The sequence below is a fragment of the Eutrema salsugineum genome, unplaced genomic scaffold, assembly GCF_000478725.1.
Source record: "Eutrema salsugineum unplaced genomic scaffold, Eutsalg1_0 scaffold_3, whole genome shotgun sequence".
Lineage (NCBI taxonomy): Eukaryota > Viridiplantae > Streptophyta > Magnoliopsida > Brassicales > Brassicaceae > Eutrema > Eutrema salsugineum.
This window is the reverse complement of record NW_006256756.1, coordinates 1,102,080-1,122,748: the sequence shown is the minus strand read 5'-3', so window position 1 is coordinate 1,122,748 and position 20,669 is coordinate 1,102,080. Positions and strand designations below refer to the sequence as shown.

The following is a 20,669-nucleotide window of genomic DNA, read 5'->3' as shown; positions in this document are numbered from 1 at the left end:
GGTTAATTATTTCCGGTTTAAATCAATATTTTATTTTAATTTCGTTTACGGTTTGAGCAGACTTATAAAGAAGTCTACAATCCTAGTTTAAAATTATTCACTTTTGATGTTTATCTTAGATGATTTAAAATGATTTATTTTTATTAAATTATAATTTATATAGATCATACTTGTTGACATTTGATTTATAGAAACAAATTTCAGTTTAAATTATTTTTATATAATTTTAAATTTTAAATATAAGATTTAATAATATAGCAAACTTCTTATAAGTCTGCTCTGCAGACTTCATTAATAGTTGCAGACTTCGCAGGGTTAAAATTGTAATAGAGCCCTCCATTTTTTTGTTTACTCATGTAGGAGATAATAGTAATTTCTCTACCCCTTTGACCTATTTTTGCAATAGGTTGAATTTGGGGTATACTTTTGCATTTGCATTCAAATTGTGGCCTATTTTTAGCAATTCCCCCTAGATAGTATTACTGTGCAAAGATTTGGAGGACCTGAACACTTCATGCCTGTAAATTTTAGTTCAGATTCATGTACAGCTATGTGTGAAGAAGTTCAATTATTGCATATTTGCATATGTGTGTGTTATCTAACTTTTCATTTAATTAACGTGGAAGATAACATATTAAAAGGAATGTTAGCGTATAATATAAGCAAAGATAAGGTATTCATGGTAAACTAAATAATAATTAGACAAATATATTACTACTTCCGTTTCACAAAGATTGTCATTCTAACATTTTTCACATTTATTAATAAAACTATTAAAAATACTATTAAAAATACTATTTTGCTCTTTATTAATGCATTAAATAACTTTTTTTAATTAATATATTAAATCAATAGGATCAAAACTGGAATATTGTTTAAAATTTTGCATTAAAAATATAAAACGATACTTTTTGTGAAACAAAAATAAAATTTTAAAACGATATTCTTTATAAAACGGAGGGAGTAGATATCTTATAATGTTGTGGTTTTGTTGTTTGCATGGATATAAGCGACAGAATCTCGCCACAGGTCTCTAGTTATTACTACTATAGCTTACCAATTGGCACTTGGCACCGCAATTAGCGACAGCTACTTGACATAAACAACCATTAATAACGTACTCAATTAACTTATATTAGTTTTAAAGACAATTAGCGACAGCTACTTGACATAAACATCCATTAATAACGTACTCAATTAACTTATATTAGTTTTAAAGACATACTTTGTACCTTCGAAGTTTCGACCGTTCCTTTATTATAGTATATTTGTTTATGTGTATGAGTATATAATGGATGTTAGGTTTAGGAGGCTTCTTAACTTTATCCGTTCGCGTTCATCTAACCATACATTGATCATGATTATAAAAAAAAAAAATTGTTTATTTTCTTTGGTGAGGATAAGTTAATAAATTTCATCAAAATGTAGTGAGTGAGTCATGAGACTCAAAGACCGACCACACATTGGTATAAAGGAAAAATAATATTTCCTTATTTATTGGAAAATTATTTGAATTTCATTGACAAAATTATATTCAAAAGTAGTAATTATCATTATATAATTTAGAGATAATTTATATATGTAACCCATTTTGTAACGTAGACCTACAAAAATAAGAATATATATATATATACGATATAATTACTAGACTAGATCTGATAATTGATTTATGTAATCTTTTTACTCCTTTTTGTACAAGATAGCTATGGAGTTTTGATTTTGTTAATTTTTTATTAATTAAATAAACGCTTTATGGGAGGTGAATTGTTGAAGAATATAAAGGGTAAAGAAACATAAGACGTGTCCTATCTCCTTTTGAAGAGTCAATTATGCTCAAAGGCTGCGAGACTTGCGAAAGACTTATTGAGAGAGGTACAGAGGAGGCAACTTGGTACATCGAATCTATCAACAACATTGAATTTTCTTTTGCTTGATTATACAATATATATAATTATGTCATCTCTTTTTTACATGTTCCTTTATTCTTTCGAGTTGTTTTGCTAATTCGTAGCCAAAAATTTGATATAGTCTTGCATGTCCTGTTTTTTTTAACAAGATATAGTCTTGCCTGTCAACGCGCGGTTTGGATGTTGAGACTTGAGACTCTAATTCTAATAGTTCAAAAACAAATTAGAACAGTAATACTTAAAAGTTTCTATAATATTCCTTATACTTAAAAGATAGGTTTTTCGTACATATTTAGACATCGACTAAACATTTAGATGATCATTAATCCGTGCGATTTGTATATAGTTAGATATTAAAATTCGGTAAAACTAAATCTGCTTTTTTTTCTATTCCCTAACCTAAAAAGTATGTTTGGTATAGATCAAGAATATCATGCATTAGAACAAAAAAAATAAAACGAAAAAAGAAGTTGAATTGGAATGGATGAGTAACTACCTCTAGCACCTTTTCAATTTCTTGATAAAGCTATATATTCGTTTCTTTTATGTTAGAATGTTAAAGCTATATATTCACGAGACCATTACGAATTTTTCTTTACCAAATAATTAATATACATAATGTATTTCTCTGAGTACAAAAACTATAAAATAATTTTTTTCTGTTCCTCTATATCTATTAAACTGTTGCTAGCCGTAAACTCGTATGCAATTTAGAAATATACATTGGATCCAAGGAACAGTAAGTTCCATATACATTTTTTTTAACAAGTAAAAGTCGTTAGTTGACTATTTTCTCTTAAAATTAAAAAAAAAAACCTTATGATCAGCTATTGCTATTTAGATAGAAGACGACTTTCGTTCGCCATTTCGTTGCTTGCATTATTCGTTTGATAATGACATAAATAATGCGATGCCTCCCACGAAACCCTCTCATTTAGTCAAATTTTCACGAGAGAAAACATACAATAGTGTCTATTCCTAAAATAGCTGACCGTGGTAGGAGATTGTTACCTAACAAAAAAAAGATCTTGTAGAACAAAATTTTGATGAGCTAAACTTCAATCTTAAAGTAGTTTCAATATAGCTAATTTTCTTGGTGTCTTCATTTAAGCTTCATTTTCCTTTATTATTCTTGCACAATAGAACTTTTAATGAGCTATCTTACTTTTCAATCATAATAAGGCTCTTATGAATCTATCATTGCTTTGAATATACTAACACCATCGATATGAACTTGCAAGAGCTCGACGTCACCGTTTTAAAAGGATTAAACCGGAAATTGATTATTTGGCTCTCATTGGCTTATCATATGTCTTTTCAGATGCGTTGACAAATGGATCCGGACACAACTATAAGTTTATTAACTTTTACGAGGATTAGGTTTGAGCACCAAAGACCCGGAAATTCAAACCGGTTTATTCGAATAACCCAAATCAGTTGAGATCCCATCAATTAAGCTAGGACCTTCATCCCTAAAGTCACCAGACGAAGAACAAGACACTACCTAATTCAGAACCCTTTGTACATTAGATTCTGATTTGTGAGTCTGTGACCATCAAGTTGACATGTTATCAAAATTAGCTCAAGACTCACGCACACTTCCGGGTTTGAACTTATGATACCAACAAGTCTAAATTCCCGGTTCTTGAGAGAGAGGGCCTTCAATATAATCCTTTACAAGCCCATGCAGAAGTATCTTAAACCTCAAACCAAATAAAATATGTTAATGTATATCAAAACCAGCATCGCTCATCAAATCAATGTGGTATGATAAGTTTAAGAAACCACAGACCAGGCATTGATCTTCGACACAAATGGTATGGTGTAGTAAAGAAACCAGGGTAGGTCTCTGAAGAAACATGTCCTACTTCATAGCTCATACACAAACAAATAATTCATCCCCAATCAGTTACCTACCAAAAGTATCTTCACTAACTAACTCAAATATCTACAAGCAAAACCAGACAGAAAGATCCGAGATCGAATGAAACAGTCACGTAAACTTGATGTGTTCTAATCTAAAAAAAAGCTGCAGCTCAATTGTATCTTTGATCTCATTCAGACCAGATCAACAAAGAAGAAAAACAACAGGAACATACACAAAAAAGCAGCCAACTTTATAACAGGGACATGATTATGAACAAAAGACATCAAATTTTAGGAAACATTCTGATTTTAGATCATAAAATCATCCAAATTCACAATTAAATTCATTGGTTTTTCCTAAATTTCAACTCACAATGTTCACATCTCCCTTCAATCACTTTCTCTTCACTATTACACAACTTTGGATCCCATAAATGGAAACCCAAATATAAGTTTCGATTCCTCAACCAATGGCCAAGAACATATATAGATTCAGAAACTACGATCATATTATTGGACAAGAGATTCGGCACAGCATTAAAAAAGGAGATATACAAAGACGCAATCATTGTCAAAAGGTCACTCAAAAGTACCTTTTCTATTTTTCAATCTCAATACGATGAAACAAAAGGGGAATTTCTCTCAAACATCTCCGATTTCGAATCCTTGCACTCAAACCCACACCCACACTGAGGCGACTCCAGAAACTCCTGGATCGCGAAATCCGCCGACGTAATCCCGACGGAAAATTCCATCTTGTCTCCGTTCCTGGTGACCTCGACGATGTTGAGCCACAAGAACAAAACTTTCACCTTTACTCCACTCAGTTGCGTGAGCTTGTTCTCGGAGATGTAACCACTGATCGTCGATTTGTAGTTCAATTTGTAAGAACCCACGAGAGAGAAGCTGCAGGAATCATTGAAATACGCGTGGAATTTTCCTGTTGATGTGTCTAAATCGTAAGCAACGACTCCTTTTGGAAGGATTCCGACGGGGAAGTTGTAGCTCTGGAGGAGTGAATACGCCGTCGGCGAATCTGCTTCGGCGGCGACGGCGAGTGGAGAAGGTAAATGGAAGAGGAAGAGAACAGAAGCGATTAAAATCGGAACGCCAGACATTTGGGTGTTTTTCCGACTTTCTCCGGTTGGATCAAGCTCGAATCTGTACGAGTAAACGAAGGAAGAATCAAAAGATTTGGTTTTTTTTGCTTTTACTCTCTCCGCCTTTCGATTTCGTTTTCCCGTCGGAGACTTTTCTACTGGTCGTTGGAAATATCTTCTGTAAGGAAGAAAACGGTGGCGTTTTAGAAGACAACTGGACACGTGGCCACGCTAACAGGCTGTTAGGTTTGGTGATTGAGTAATTATTTTTGGAAAGGTGTCCGTACTGGATATTGTTGGAATAATTGGCATTAAGACATTTGTTCACAAAAAGACAAATTATTACACATGATTAAATCAATAATCTTTAACAGATTATGTTATTATTTTTTTTTCGAAACAGACCAATTTTCTTCTTTTGATGGTCGCTTAGCGTTTATCTTCGTTAGACATTTCCAGCAAATAGGTAAAACAGAAAGTAAAAAAAAAAATGTTATTATCATAAAAGTCTGAAATTCAGTGTGCATAACTAAAATTTAACAAGAAGAAACCAAATCATATGCACATTAATATGTCATTAATTAACTAATCCTCATACAAATAACAAAATGCCTTTTTATTCAGTACTAGGAGGAACACATGTGGGCCTAACAGATTCAAGAAGAAAAGAGAAACCCATTACAGTCAAACCCACAACCACACTGAGGACTCTCCACAAAATCCGCCGCCGGAAAACTCGCCGACGCGACACCGACGGAGAAATCAAGATTGCCACTGTCAAGAGACACCTCAACTTTATTAACCCAGAATAAAAGCACCTTAACGCTAACGCCATTCAGATTCTTGACATTGCCAGTGGATATAACGCCGGAGATAGTTGCATTGTACTTGAGCTGGTACGATTGGATGGAGAATTTACACGTGCCGTTGAAATAGACGTTGAAATCGCCGGTTTTGGGGTTAAGCTTGTAGTCAACGACACCTTTTGGGAGGATTCCGGCTGGTAAATTGTAGCTTTTGACAGCGTCGTAACCGGTTGTCTTTTGGTCGGAGACGGCGAAAGAGACGGTGAGGAAAAGAAACAAGATGCGGGTCGAAGTTGCTATTGCGTTTGACGACATGGATTCTTCTTCTATGATTTGTGTCTAATTGAGTTCTCTTTTGAAGTTGTGTTTTGTTATAAAAACAGAAGACGAAAACAGTTGTTAGGTGTTTGTGTCTTGTGGACTGTGTAAATCGGTACCATGCGATAGATGGACGGCAGAGATTTGATCGACAGAGGTCACGTGTTCAGATGAATCAAACCAACCTCAATTCAAATGAAGAAACTGTACCAACTACATTCGACTAAATTGGACTAAATCTAAAGCCAAATCAAAACCGTAATAGACCAATCTACATTAGTCTCGAAAATTTAAGACCTTTTCAGAATCCAACCATATTGGAACTCAGATGCTGTTAATGGAAAAAGATACAAATCTTACGGGTGAAAACAGTTTGTGTGTTTTTTTTTGGCCTTTTGACTCAGATACCAACGAATCATCAACAATGGAATATAAAGCAAATCATATAATTAACAATAAGGCAGAAGATAAACAAAAGGAAAGGAATAATCATACTTACGCTTTGTGTGTTGTGCTCAAAACATCATCATCAGTTCACATCCTTCAATCTCTTTATTAACGCGTCTAACGATTTGTTCTTCGGGTTTTGCCTCGACCCTCTTGTTCCAAAAGTCCCGAAAATACTATCTGATGGATCTCTGAATTTCTCAGACACTGTTGCAACTTTCCTGTAATCCAAAGCATTGTAGCTTCTTTCTCTGATCACCGGGTTAACGAAATTCTCAGGATGACTACTCAGAAGCAAATTAATCATCTGTCTTATCTCCACGAAAGCTGTTTTCATCTCTTTCGCTTCTTTATCCGTGAGCAATGGACTTAGTTGTTCTGTAAAAGAGTCCAGCAACTGAATATCCACATCAACTCCTTTGATTGCAGCCATGCTCAATCTTTTCACTGAATCCCCGCATAACGTTCCAACGATCTTCTCAGATATGTGTGCAAGGACATCGCGCAAAACCCTTTTCAGGACTTTAGCGGGTAATATCTGTTGCGCTGTGGAAACCAAAGTTTCTAAGTAGATCAACACTTCGTTCATGTACTCGTTCCCTCCTTGTGGAGTATCGTCGCTTGTCCAATTAACATTCTCGATCAATGTCATGAATCCGTCTATCTTCTTCTTGAGCAATCCCGAGAGTGTATCTTCAGCAGCGTTTTGGGATTTAGTCAATGGGAAATGTCTCCTACCTCTCTCCGCCATTCTCAAGGGAACTCCTGATAGCTGTGCAGCGTGACGGAAGAAGAAATCGCAAGCACGCTCAAACACAGCCATGTTTGCTGCAACCTGCATTGCCTGAGAAACTCCATGAACCGATGTGTTAATCAGCTTCAACAAAGCCTCGTCGAGAGCCTCGCCTAGGAGCCTATCCAGATACTTCTTCACGACATCATAGAAATCAAGCTGACCTCCGTGAGACATGAAACTAACCGAATCCTCAATAAAAGACCGCACAATCCGGCAACAGTCCGGCACAGTGGTTGAAAAGGGAGCAATGTAAGGGAATGCCGGTACAATATCTGACGTTTGTAGCTGGAAAGAGAGCACATTCATAGAATATTCATATTCTTTCTTCATCAACATCTGCTCAAACTTATCAGCAGATAACGCTTCTGTGATCTGTTTACGGCAATCAGATAACAACAACTCGTGATACTTGTCCCTGTGCTTGCTCAATACTTCGAGAAGGGAATCAACAGTGTATCCATACCTACGTAGACTCACCCCTAACAAGCTCACATAGTCCTTAATCAGCAAGAGATGATTAGCCGTCTGCATCCTGGAGAACTGATCCTCCAACACAGCACACATATTAGTAACAGCAAAATCCCACAAAAACTCAACTTCCAGCTTCGAAATCAAACCTCCTCCAGTCCTCAAAACTCTATCCTCTACTATGAAAAACCCAGCAATCTGTGCGAAAAACGTCTGGTGAGACTCGAGGAACGGAGTCATAGAAGATACCTGGGAGTCATTTCTAAGCTGGAGTTTCCTATTCTTAAAATAGTACTGCTTGAAACCATCCTCAAGGGACAGTGTCTGATGAATGTGATAAGCTCTGTAAAGTGGAGTCAAATCAAAGCCAAGCAATCCTCCACCGGAACTACCAGCATCGCTGCTTTCAGGGCCAGACCCGAATTCATCGTCTTCTTCTTCGTTTAGCGCGTAGACGCAATCGCGTAGACTGAGTCTGCTCTGCTCCTCCGCTTGTCTCTGCTTGATCCTAAGCTCTTCCTCTCGCTGACGAGCTGCAGAAGCTTCACCAATGGCTAACTGACCCAAATTCCGACTCACCACACGGATCTCGACCAACCAATCATTGAACTCTTTCATCACTTTCCTCTCCACATAAGATCGAATTTCCGGGATCCTTTTCTCCAGCATCCGTTTCAGCGTTGACGAAGGAGTTTTCTCCATGAAATCGCTCTCAATCGAGTCCACACACTTCAAAGCCATATAGAAATTACCGCTCTGAAGATGCTGATTGGCTCGGGAGACGAGCTCCATAACACGAACACAGTGCGTCACGGCTCCAACCGCCAGATCGACGTTCTTCGACACAGTCTGCGCCTCAACAAGCGAATCAAGAGACGAGAGAAGCGGCGCCGCGACGGATTGGAGCTTAGAATTCGAATCGGAGAGCGCAGATTTGAGAGATTCAACATCAGAGAGAAGCGACTTGAGATCGTCTACGGCGTGGATAAAGTCCTGATAGTGAGCCTTACACACCTCCTCGATCTCTGATTCCTTAGATCGCGCGAAGAACTTGAGATGGTGTAGAAGAGTCTCCGGTTTCCCCGTACCGAACGTTTTCCGAACAAACGGTCCTAAATCCTCGCCGTTACAAATCGCAGACGATATCAAGAGTTCGTCAAGCTTCTCCGCCGAGTCTATACCGGCTCCGGCGGTTGTGGGACCCACTTTCCGCCGTACTTTCGAAGACTGCATTATTTTCGATTTTATTTTTCCTTCCCCGAAAATGGTTTTAGGTAAAGCGTACAGCGAAGAAGAAGAAGAGGGAGGATTTTGGATTTGGACAACGAATTGATTTGGTGGTGAATGTTGTTTGACTAAAATGACCATCGCTGTAGAAGCGGTGCGACGGAAGAAGATGAGGGTGTTTTCGTCTTTTTCATGCGGAGTGGTTTCTCTGACTTTCGGCTGAATATTTGTGCAAGCGAGTTTTACGCGTAACAGGTGCGTGATAACACGCGCTCGAGCTTATGTAAAATTATTTATCTGACTTTTCTATTCCCAAGGATATATAAATGTCCTACCAATTTCTTGAGAAAATCTTTGTTCCTAATTTTTATTTCGAATTATTAAACAACTAAAACAAGTAAGCTCACACCAAGTAAGAAAGTGCCCTTGAGCAAGCTTAATCTAAGCATGCAGTAAAACTTGTCATTGTACAGAAGAACTCGATTAAGCCAGTTCAGAATTTCTTGAAGAAGCCATAGATATGGTCAGTGACTTCGTCGGGCTTCTCTTGATGAAGGAAGTGACCTACACCTTCCATTACCACCACTTCTTGTAGAAACGGTACGTGTTTCTTCAAACCACCTTCATGTATGTACTCCTTTGTTCCGGGTATATGATATGTAAGGTCTAGATCACCAACAATGAATTTCACAGGGACCTTGATCTGTAGACCGGCCCATGGAGCCGTTAGTTCCCAGCTTCTACAGTTTAGGATAACACCAGATCAGTTCAGATTAACCACGAGGAGATAATGTAATGATGTGGAATTGGTGGCTAGAATTCATAAGACTTACAGGTTCAAAGCGCGATAGTAGTTTAATCCACCGGTGAAGCCTTTTTGGCTAAACTTATCTGCATAGAAACGGACGTCTTGCTCAGTGAGCCAAGCAGGCAAAGGAGGAGGATCAGGTAAACCTCTGAAACCAAGTGTCTTAGGGATGCAAGGTGGGCGTGGATTACGCGAAGTGAAAAATCTGTTTATTAGCTTCTTTGTATCAGCTTGAGCAAAGTCTTCTTCGATCTCTCCAGGCTCCTGAGAAAAGAAACTCTTGGATCATCAGTACAGAGACCAATTAAAGCAAATGGAAACCACAAGACTGATCCAACTTGCATGCATTTACTCATAGCAACCTTATACCCAAATAAAGTAAATGACTTTTGACTACTAATGCCTTTTTCAAATCATCAAAATTGCAACTTGCATATCATTTGCTGAACTAATTTGAGCTCTATATAGTATAGGTGTGTGATGGTCCCAGTTTCCATAGATCCAAACAGCTTTCAATGGTGGCTGTTGTTAAGTAATATTCCATTTCAATACACAGTGTCGCAATAGTTCAAGATTCTTTAAACAGCATCAAGATTCCTCACTACCTTTCATTGAATTGAGTTAGAAACCCTAAATTATATTGTCGGTTTCAACACCATGAGTTTCAATTTCAAGTTTCATGGGTTTAAAAGTCTCACCTGAAACCTGCAGACGTAGTAATCGTCGCCGAACAAAGCCCTAAACGCATCAACAGGTTTCACAGAAGGATTCCTTGGATTGAAGACAACGCTCGTGTTGACCAGCGCGTTGACTCGATCAGGCCGGATCATACAGAGCCACCACGCGACGATCGCTCCCCAATCGTGGCCGACGAGGAAAACCCGGTCCACGCCGAGTGAATTCAGTAATCCGACGAGGTCACCGACGATATGAAGGATGGTGTAAGAATCGGGAGAAGGCGGCGCGTCGGAATCGCCGTATCCTCGGAGATCCGGAGCGATTGCGCGGTAACCTAAGTCAGCGAAAGAGAGAAGCTGGTGGCGCCATGAGTACCAGAGATCGGGGAATCCATGGAGGAAGAGGATCACTGGACCTGAACCAATCGAAGCCACATGCATGTTTATGCCATTGGTGGAAATCGTCGTGTGCTCGATCTTCTCCATGGTTTCTTAATTTCTTTCTCTTCTCCGTCTCTGTTATCACTCTCAGCTCACAAGTACTGGCTTGAACATTGAACACTGAAATTCCATTAAATTGAAAATTTTAACAAAAATAATAAACAATTGACCAATGAGGCCTATAGAGTATAGAGTAATGCCCTACCGGTCCGGCCCATTAAATTAGATTATCAAACTTTCAAAGAATGTTCAAAATTACAACGGTTTACAAAATTACAACGGTTTACAAAATTACAACGGTTTATTACAGCTCTAGTATGAACTAAGAGTAATTGAGATCAATCTCCCCCAAAGTTAACAAGTAATAATACTAATTAAGAACAAAAATAATCAAATACAAGAAAATTACGAAAGTAAACCGGCCAGATAAGGCACACCACTCTGAACCATCCACTCATCTCCAAATAAGAAATTCGAAACAGTAAAATTACTCGCATCGGTAGAATTGATCACGTGATAGCCAGGCCAAACCACCCGATTCGTGGTATTTGAACCGGATCCAGTATTGTTATACTCACCATAGTACAACGTACTCAAAGCGAAATCTCCATTCCACTCTCTCCAACCAACCGGTTCAACAAAACCATCCATGTACGATTGCATGAAAACCGTCCGTGAATACTCCTTCCAAGGCCGTCCCAAATACGTTTTAACCGTATAGTTGCTCGATACCAAATCACCAGCTGGTCTAATCGTGCAATTATGGATCGAAGTCCCTGTGTTTTGGTTAGGATCGGTACGACCTTGAGCTGTAATAGCGTTAAACTGGTTTTGCAACGGTTGTCTCGGATATAGATTACAGTTTTGTAACACAACCGCTGCGTTACCGAATATGAAATCGACGGTTCCATAAATGTCACATTCTCTGTAGAATTGTCTTAAAGAATGAGTGTATAAAGTGTCTTGGTAAGCTTCGAAACTGCAACTATAGAAGATAGAGAGATCGGCGCTGCTCCTTAACGCCACGGCCTGGTGCTTCTCCGGCCCGGCCGTATTTCGGAAAGTAATGTTCACCGCAACGAAGTTCGGCGATGTCACGGCTGAGCAAAAAAAATATATATAAACAACGCGCAACGATTATTCTTTGTTTCTAACGAATGCTATAAATAAACCGATAATATAGTTGACCAGAAATAAAAAGGAAATCTTGGATAAATAATTGTCAATGCGTCTTGTCATCTATTCACTAGTCTCCTAGAAGTAATATAAAGTTTGTCACATAGTGCAATTATGAACTACTACCCACGTAAATGTTCAATTCAAAAAAATTTGCTTGATTTTGATATGTCATCGTAGTGGTGTGTGTCGGTAGCATAACAAAAGCGACAGTATTTTCTTTCTTGCAATATTATATAATTTGAATTGTTTAAGATACAGTACTAGTTTTTCAAAAAATACCATCGAATTGTAAAATTTGTGAAAATATAATGACTTTCATTAGATGTTAGGAGTGAGTCCTAATCTTTTTTGAATTTGAATTAACCCTTTTTGAACTTAAAGTTGGTAATAATTAAAGATACTTGGAACTAAATTTTTTTCTAATTGGAACTATTTTTTTTTTACGTGGCATTTTAAGGTATTTCTCCTGATTATAAAACTTTTTGTTTTTATCGTTCGTAAATATAATTAAAATTCACACTAAACACTAAGATAGCTAAAAACTAAAGTTATATTCATGTGAAAAAAGCATCATCGGTTACTGAGAGGACGTACCAAAAGTGGCGGAGTTGAAAGTGGTCCAACCGTCTACGACGCTCCGGTTACCGGTAATAATGGTTTGGTTAATTCCGTCACCGATCATCATAAGATACCTTTTGTTTTTCGCAATCACTACGTTTTCTTCATAAACACCAGACGTCACGTAGATAACGAAATAACCGGCGCTACCATCGGTTTTGTTCGGCGCCGCCGTAACGGCTTCCGTTATGGTCGTAAAATTCCCCGTTCCGTTTTGGTTCACCGTTACAATGTCACTCACAAGCACCGTGTTTCCGTCATTTTCGTCGGCGAGCTTCCTCCGGCTCAAAGACTCGTAAACGGCACGCGTCCGTTCCGTCATCTTTAACGGCAGAGCTCCGTTACGAAAATGACGGACCGGCTTTGTACGAGAGTGGGCCCAAGAGTAATGTTGTTTCTTCTTCTTTGGGACCCACCCTTTTGTGAACAAAGCGAGCGATACGCTAAAAAGCTTCGTGTCGTTAATCAGAGGCAATGCGACGCCGTTTCGTATGGTCCACGAAGAGGAAGCGGCGGTGTTGACTCCGTCAAGACACGTTTGCTCGTTAGTCAACGCCGCGGAGAGAAGCGTTTGAATATCGTCGGCTTTGGAAAACGACAGCGTTTTGGACGATGTGGTGACGTTAACGGTCTCAAACGACGTTATGAGATAGTCCGTTGTGAGGCTTGCGAGGTCACGGCAGTCTTGGAGAGCTCTAACGGCGGATTGGGATAATAGGCCATTGTTGCGTTTGAGGTGTTTGTCAATCGTGCGTGTGAATTTTCGCGATTGCGTTAGCGATTTGCGGAGTGAGAAGCGGCCATAGTCGCGAACGTCGCCTTGAGATGTTTGTGGGAACACTGATTTGCAGAATTTGGGATCCGGCGTCGTTTTGCAGATGGTCGAGGAAGGGTTTGATGAAGGAAGAAGCGTTTGAGATGCTATGAAGAGTGTTTGTAGAGACAAGAAGAGTGTTACAAGGAAGAGTTTCGGCGATGCCATTTTTATTTTCCCCTCTGAGTGTAACAGTATTTGGTACTATTATTTATGTTGTTTTTTGGGTGTTTATAGGTTTAGTGGGTTTATATAGAGTGGTTGAGGTTTGGGATATGGGTCCATAATTAAATAAGTCGTTTATACTCTAACTCTTTCTGAGTTTATAATTACAGATTATAACACTTTATATTGAAGTAGCACTTTATTTGAGTTTAGGTGTATGAAATAACTTAGCTGCCTTTACCAATTTGAAATGAGAAGATGTCCGGTTTATACTAAGTGACTTAAACCAATTCTTATTTTATTTCATCCCTTCGAGCAATTATATATCGTTTATCAATTAACGTTTTTTTTGTAAAAATTTCCAGCCCATCTCTCAGCTTCACTGAATCAGATCTAAGGTTTTAAATTTCATTAGTTTTTCTCAGTGTCTCGGCCGCAGAAGTTCGTTACCCATCTCTCAGTTCCAATATATCTCTTTTGCGGTGGTCTTCGTAGCCGATTGTTAACAAAAGACGATTATAGCTGGAGAGATTCTAAACAGTTTAAGCCTTACGAGGATGAAGAGGAACATTTAATTTACTTCGAAGCAGCTTCATCGGCTGGCGGACATGATGAAGTTGAACAGTAATACCGATCGTGTTATCCACGTGACGTGGATGTTACCAAATGCGAGCAGTCGTGAACGTGGATATAACCATAAGCGTGAACATGGATATAACCATATGAGCAGCTATATTTAAAGAACATAGATATAACCATACAAGCGGGATGAAGATGCTAAGTATTTTATATCAAAAGAATTAAAGTGAGTGTGGACATCTCGATAATCATGGGTGCGTAAGTAAAGTATTTGAAAAAAATTTCGGTGTGTATGTAAAGGAGCAGATATATTTAAAAAATATGGATATAACCATAGAAGAGTGGAATGTGATACTAAGTATTTTATTTAAAGACGAGTTAGTGTGAATGTGGACGACATGTTGTGGACGTAACTATGTGACTATGAAAAATGAATATGGATATAGACATATTTAATGGGGAGAGCATAAATAATAAGTTCTGTTAGAGCTATTGGATGTCCATATTTAACGGGGAGAGATATGTTTGTGTGGACAAGTCCAAATTATGTTTGCGAACAACAGAGACACGTACAAATTAATAGTAAACAGAAAAGGTATCAAGGAGTTGGCCGGAGATCCATAAAACCTGGTCTGATGTATGAGTAGATGATGCCAGCCGTAGATGAGAGGATGCCAGTGATTAATTTGCGAGACCGGAAATATCCAGGCATAGGTGTGGATGTGACCATATGCATAAGAATGGGGGACTAAACATAATAGGTTTAAGCAGTGGATACGACTATAGAAGCGCAGTAATGGTTAATGTATATTAATAAAAAAAATGGGTGGATAAGTCCAAAATATTAAATTAGAAAACAAAAGTATGGGTCTGTATATATATATATATAAAGGGCAATATAAATGTACATATATGGATATAGCCATATAGATATTGCCCATATGAAGGTTATAAGAAATAGTTAGGGTATATGGATATAGCCATATAAACGAAAACATATAAACTTGTCCAATCTGTTGGATAAACCAAGTACAAGCAATGGTGTACATATGGACATGTTCACATCGATGTGGTTATGGTTTACGGCTGCATGTGTTGATTATTCTATTCGGATTTGATCCTATGTTGCTCTATGTTTTGAGCATAAGAATTTTGTGATCCTATGAATAGGTATCGTCCATAACAAAATGAACTTGGTGATTCTATGAGAAAGTTTATATAGTCAATTAATAATGGACGATGTAGTATGGAAAATTCTTTGTAGACAATTAGTAATGTAATTAATATTATAGCAGTCTCTAAGAAGGTTTATGTGAATTCATACTTTTGAAGCAACAATATGGATACGTAGATATGTACATCCATATTGCTACACTTTAATTTTAAGAAGCAAGCCTCTAATGAATTAAGAGAGTCATAGATGTTTTCAGTTGCTGATTCTTCATAACAAAAAAGGACCATGTATGTACATATAAATGCATCCATATTTAAATTCATCATGTTAAGTACACATTGACAAGTCCATGACAATAAAGGGTGATGCTCGGTAGTTAATGACCATCACACTTAGATGGAAAAATAATATGGACAAGTACACAAAGATCGTTAGTGGACATGTACACATACAGATCCTGATTTGCACTTGAATCTCTTTGCACGAATACACCGCCGCCGCAACTGGAATTTAATTGCAGGCGAGCTTCCAATTTCAAAAAATTAGGCAAAGTACAGAAATTAAGGGAGATGCAGAGCTTGTAATGCTCGACACCAGAGGCAAGCTTCATGGATTGTTTGGCCTCATCGAGCTTTCCAGCAGATCGGGCGAGGATGCAGACCTGAGCACCCTTGAAAGCTGTGCGTTTGATGGGGATTCAAATGATACATGACAGGACTTGATGAGGAAGAAGAAAGAATTAGCAGCAGGGAGATATAAGAGATAACAACGATAGAAGAGGAAGAAGAGAAACGTGAGAAGAGAGAGAGAGATAAAATCAATAGAAGCTTGAGGGCAAAGATCAGATGAGTATTCTGGAAAATTGATAGAAGAAAGAAGAAGAAAAAAGAAACGATACAATTTAGGAATGTTGGGTTGGATGGTTTAATTCAACCGGTTTAGAAGGAGGAGATGGAGAAAGGGTTAATAACATAATTTCGCATGATCTATACACGTTAAAGGGATAATTTTGCATGATCTACTTCTTCTTTAATGTGTTTATATGTACTTTAATGTGTATAGAGCATGCGAAATTATGTTATTAACCCTTTCTCCATCTCCTCCTTCTAAACCGGTTGAATTAAACCATCCAACCCAACATTCCTAAATTGTATCGTTTCTTTTTTCTTCTTCTTTCTTCTATCAATTTTCTAGAATCCTCATCTGATATTTGCCCTCAAGCTTCTATTGATTTTATCTCTCTCTCTTCTCATGCTTGTCTTCTTCCTCTTCTATCATTGTTATCTCTTATATCTCCCTGCTGCTAATTCTTTCTTCTTCCTCATCAAGTCCTATCATGTATCATTTGAATCCCCATCAAACGCACAGCTTTCAAGGGTGCTCAGGTCTCCATCCTCGCCCGATCTGCTGGAAAGTTCGATGAGGCCAAACAATCCATGAAGCTTGCCTCTGGTGTCGAGCATTACAAGCTCTGCATCTCCCTTAATTTCTGTACTTTGCCTAATTTTTTGAAATTGGAAGCTCACCTGCAATTACATTCCAGTTGCGGTGGCGGCGTATTCGTGCGAAGAGATTCAAGTGCAAATCAGGATCTGTATGTGTACATGTCCACTAACGATCTTTGTGTACTTGTCCATATTATTTTTCCATCTAAATGTGATGGTCATTAACTACCGAGCATCACCCTTTATTGTCATGGACTTGTCAATGTGTACTTAACATGATGAATTTAAATATGGATGCATTTATATGTACATACATGGTCCTTTTTTGTTATGAAGAATCAGCAACTGAAAACATCTATGACTCTCTTAATTCATTAGAGGCTTGCTTCTTAAAATTAAAGTGTAGCAATATGGATGTACATATCTACGTATCCATATTGTTGCTTCAAAAATATGAATTCACATAAACCTTCTCAGAGACTGCTATAATATTAATTACATTACTAATTGTCTACAAAGAATTGTCCATACTACATCGTCCATTATTAATTGACTATATAAACCTTCTCATAGAATCACCAAGTTTATTTTGTTATAAACCTTCATATATATATATATATATATACAGACCCATACTTTTGTTTTCTAATTTAATATTTTGGACTTATCCACCCATTTTTTTTTATTAATGTACATTAACCATTACTGCGCTTCTATAGTCGTATCCACTGCTCAAACCTATTATGTTTAGTCCCCCATTCTTATGCATATGGTCACATCCACACCTATGCCTGGATCTTTCCGGTCTCGCAAATTAATCACTGGCATCCTCTCATCTACGGCTGGCATCATCTACTCATACAGCAGACCAGGTTCTATGGATCTCCAGCCAACTCCTTGATACCTTTTCTGTTTACTATTAATTTGTACGTGTCTCTGTTGTTCGCAAACATAATTTGGACTTGTCCACACAAACATATCTCTCCCCGTTAAATATGGACATCCAATAGCTCTAACAGAACTTATTATTTATGCTCTCCCCATTAAATATGTCTATATCCATATTCATTTTTCATAGTCACATAGTTACGTCCACAACATGTCGTCCACATTCACACTAACTCGTCTTTAAATAAAATACTTAGTATCACATTCCACTCTTCTATGGTTATATCCATATTTTTTAAATATACCTGCTCCTTTACATACACACCGAAATTGTTTTCAAATACTTTACTTACGCACCCATGATTATCGAGATGTCCACACTCACTTTAATTCTTTTGATATAAAATACTTAGCATCTTCATCCCGCTTGTATGGTTATATCTATGTTCTTTAAATATAGCTGCTCATATGGTTATATCCATGTTCACGCTTATGGTTATATCCACGTTCACGACTGCTCGCATTTGGTAACATCCACGTCACGTGGATAACACGATCGGTATTACTGTTCAACTTCATCATGTCCGCCAGCCGATGAAGCTGCTTCGAAGTAAATTAAATGTTCCTCTTCATCCTCGTAAGGCTTAAACTGTTTAGAATCTCTCCAGCTATAATCGTCTTTTGTTAACTATCGGCTACGAAGACCACCGCAGAAGAGATATATTGGAACTGAGAGATGGGTAACGAACTTCTGCAGCCGAGACACTGAGAAAAACTAATGAAATGCAAAACCTTAGATCTGATTCGGTGAAGCTGAGAGATGGGCTGGAAATTTAAAAAAAAACATTAATTGATAAACGATATATAATTGCTCGAAGGGATGGAATAAAATAAAAATTGGTTTAAGTCACTTAATATAAACCGGACATCTTTTCATTTAAAATTGGTAAAGGCAACTAAGTTATTTCCTATACCTAAACTTAAATAAAGTGCTACTTCAACATAAAGTGTTATAATCTGTAATTATAAACTCAGAAAGAGTCATAGAGTGTAAACGACTCTTTTTTTTTTATCTTTATACTCAATCATTATTAAATTTCATTACTTTTGTAGGAGTAATATGTTGTAGTATTTATTAGAAGTTAATTGGAACCATGCGTTGAGTGACTTTAATTGCGAGAGGTAGACCCAATATCGCAAGATGTCAATCCGATGGTTCTCGAAAGGATTTAGACCGACCATTTGGTATTTTGGTTCGAGGTTGGTATGTTTGAAATTTGAAGCATTAACTTTGTCCCTGTCAATAATTTCGTTGCATCGAATTGATTATTAAGAGTGATTGAATACTAAGCAAAAAATGTAAAATTTGAAAAGTGTTGGATATTATTATTTTAACTTTCAAGAATTAGTAGATTTCAATTTGATTTATAATGCACTGGAAAGTATACGCGTTTCTAAAACAATATATCATTAACTAACATTAAAACAAAAAAAAGAACTATATATCATATTTTTTCTTAAAACATCTGATCCAATTTATGAGCAGATTATCTTTTTTCTATATAGAAAATTGTGTTTCGTCGTTATAGAAAGGGAACAATTTTTTTTGTTAAAAAATATCTAAAATGTTATTGTCAGTTGTCACAGTCGTATTTCTATTTCTCAAATGTTTAGAGGCTGTGTTATTTTAATTTTTGTTTTTTCCCTATTTTGGGGTTATAAATAACAAAACAACAAAAATGCGAATTCTTGTTTTTCCAAGTCAACATTTTGGAGTCTTCTGAGTTAAAACGCGTTGTTAGATATTATTATCATCGGACATTGCATCTTCAAAGCTGCCGAGCTGTTTTGGTAAAGATCCATGTTCGTTCCTGTCTTGGCTCTAATCGGATAATCACGAAATATTATTTTTAAGATATGTATAAAACCCACCATTCCATTACTCATTTATAGAAAAAATATATGTATAAACTAATAAATATGTAGATTATTTTTTTAACATATGATATTGCTATGCGGATTTGAATCTGGATGAGGGCGGATTTGAATCTGGATGAGGATGACGATCGAATGATAGTCAGTAGCCAAATCATGATGTTATAATTAGTTAAGTTTTTTATTATGAAATATTTTGAGATTCTCAGTTTTAAACATGTGAGGTAATCCCTATTATTTATGAAATTAATCAGGAAGATTTCAATTCAACTTGAATATTAGGAAAAGTTAATTTATATACACAAGCTCTTGTAGAAGAAATACTGTAAACGACGGTGGCAACGTGTTAGGCAATTATTATTTATACATATACAGTATATATATATATGACTATACGTTACTATTCATATAATGTATTGTCTAATTCTCTTTAAGTTCTCCGTCGTTTCACCTAATTTCGCTATCGTAGGTATGGGACAAGTTATTGGCTATTTGACTTATGAGCCAAAATGAATTAAAAATAATTTGTCTTTCTTTTTTGTTTTTGGAATTTTGTGATAGTTTGTTCAATTATAAATTTATAATACGCTTATATACATCAACATATATAAACATATTTTCACCTTGCGAATATACAAGAAAAATATCAAAAATACTCAGCATTGCATTAACACAAAACATTTGTATGTGATGTTGAGAATAAATATTAACACTTATGGTAAAACCAATTTCTTAGCATCATGTATTTAGAATAGTGAATGTCATCTATCCGAAAACTCATTCTCGTGTTATGTTTTTGAACGATTGCTATTAGAAGTTGAGTAGTTAAGGGAATGAACGGTCAAGTAGCAAAACGGACAGAGCCATTTTTTCTGAACTCACTATTCGTGTCATGTTATCCAGAGAAAGTGGTATTAAGAGATCAATGAGTGGTCTAATAAAACGACCATACAATCATGTAGTCTCGATTACCAAACAACCTTGACAACCATGTAGGTAATAGACAGCTCG

At 36.9% G+C, this 20,669-nt stretch overlaps 5 protein-coding genes across 5 annotated transcripts; all 5 read right to left on the bottom strand.

Moving 5' to 3' along the window:
* Positions 1-4,107: 4,107 nt before the first annotated feature.
* LOC18015256 lies at positions 4,108-5,052 on the bottom strand. The gene has a single exon (XM_006396381.2). The coding sequence runs from the start codon at positions 4,889-4,891 to the stop codon at positions 4,385-4,387; it is 507 nt and encodes a 168-aa protein (XP_006396444.1). The 5' UTR covers positions 4,892-5,052; the 3' UTR covers positions 4,108-4,384.
* A 439-nt stretch (positions 5,053-5,491) lies between these two features.
* LOC18015255 lies at positions 5,492-6,027 on the bottom strand. The gene has a single exon (XM_006396380.2). The coding sequence runs from the start codon at positions 5,992-5,994 to the stop codon at positions 5,530-5,532; it is 465 nt and encodes a 154-aa protein (XP_006396443.1). The 5' UTR covers positions 5,995-6,027; the 3' UTR covers positions 5,492-5,529.
* A 285-nt stretch (positions 6,028-6,312) lies between these two features.
* LOC18015254 (exocyst complex component SEC15B) lies at positions 6,313-9,007 on the bottom strand. The gene has a single exon (XM_006396379.2). The coding sequence runs from the start codon at positions 8,939-8,941 to the stop codon at positions 6,527-6,529; it is 2,415 nt and encodes an 804-aa protein (XP_006396442.2). The 5' UTR covers positions 8,942-9,007; the 3' UTR covers positions 6,313-6,526.
* Positions 9,008-9,273: 266 nt separating this feature from the next.
* On the bottom strand, positions 9,274-10,978 carry LOC18015116 (epoxide hydrolase A). Its single transcript, XM_006396378.2, has 3 exons — positions 10,442-10,978; positions 9,769-10,007; positions 9,274-9,675 (listed from the first exon to the last, which is right to left on the bottom strand). Exons 1-3 carry the CDS (start codon positions 10,904-10,906, stop codon positions 9,429-9,431), a joined length of 951 nt encoding a protein of 316 aa, XP_006396441.1. The 5' UTR covers positions 10,907-10,978; the 3' UTR covers positions 9,274-9,428.
* A 138-nt stretch (positions 10,979-11,116) lies between these two features.
* Positions 11,117-13,667, bottom strand: LOC18015115 (probable pectinesterase/pectinesterase inhibitor 41). Its single transcript, XM_006396377.2, has 2 exons — positions 12,635-13,667; positions 11,117-11,961 (listed from the first exon to the last, which is right to left on the bottom strand). Exons 1-2 carry the CDS (start codon positions 13,638-13,640, stop codon positions 11,267-11,269), a joined length of 1,701 nt encoding a protein of 566 aa, XP_006396440.1. The 5' UTR covers positions 13,641-13,667; the 3' UTR covers positions 11,117-11,266.
* Between the last annotated feature and the right edge of the window lie 7,002 nt (positions 13,668-20,669).

Bases quoted from the DNA above. Each gene is read 5' to 3' on its own strand.
- LOC18015256 (XM_006396381.2), bottom strand. From the start codon at position 4,891: ATGTCTGGCGTTCCGATTTTAATCGCTTCTGTTCTCTTCCTCTTCCAT.
- LOC18015255 (XM_006396380.2), bottom strand. From the start codon at position 5,994: ATGTCGTCAAACGCAATAGCAACTTCGACCCGCATCTTGTTTCTTTTC.
- LOC18015254 (XM_006396379.2), bottom strand. From the start codon at position 8,941: ATGCAGTCTTCGAAAGTACGGCGGAAAGTGGGTCCCACAACCGCCGGA.
- LOC18015116 (XM_006396378.2), bottom strand. From the start codon at position 10,906: ATGGAGAAGATCGAGCACACGACGATTTCCACCAATGGCATAAACATG. The intron at 10,008-10,441 runs GTGAGACTTTTA...TTCTTTTCTCAG, and splicing joins ACTACGTCTGCAGGTTTCAG to GAGCCTGGAGAGATCGAAGA. The intron at 9,676-9,768 runs GTAAGTCTTATG...CCTAAACTGTAG, and splicing joins TACTATCGCGCTTTGAACCT to AAGCTGGGAACTAACGGCTC.
- LOC18015115 (XM_006396377.2), bottom strand. From the start codon at position 13,640: ATGGCATCGCCGAAACTCTTCCTTGTAACACTCTTCTTGTCTCTACAA. The intron at 11,962-12,634 runs GTACGTCCTCTC...TTTTTTGCTCAG, and splicing joins TTTCAACTCCGCCACTTTTG to CCGTGACATCGCCGAACTTC.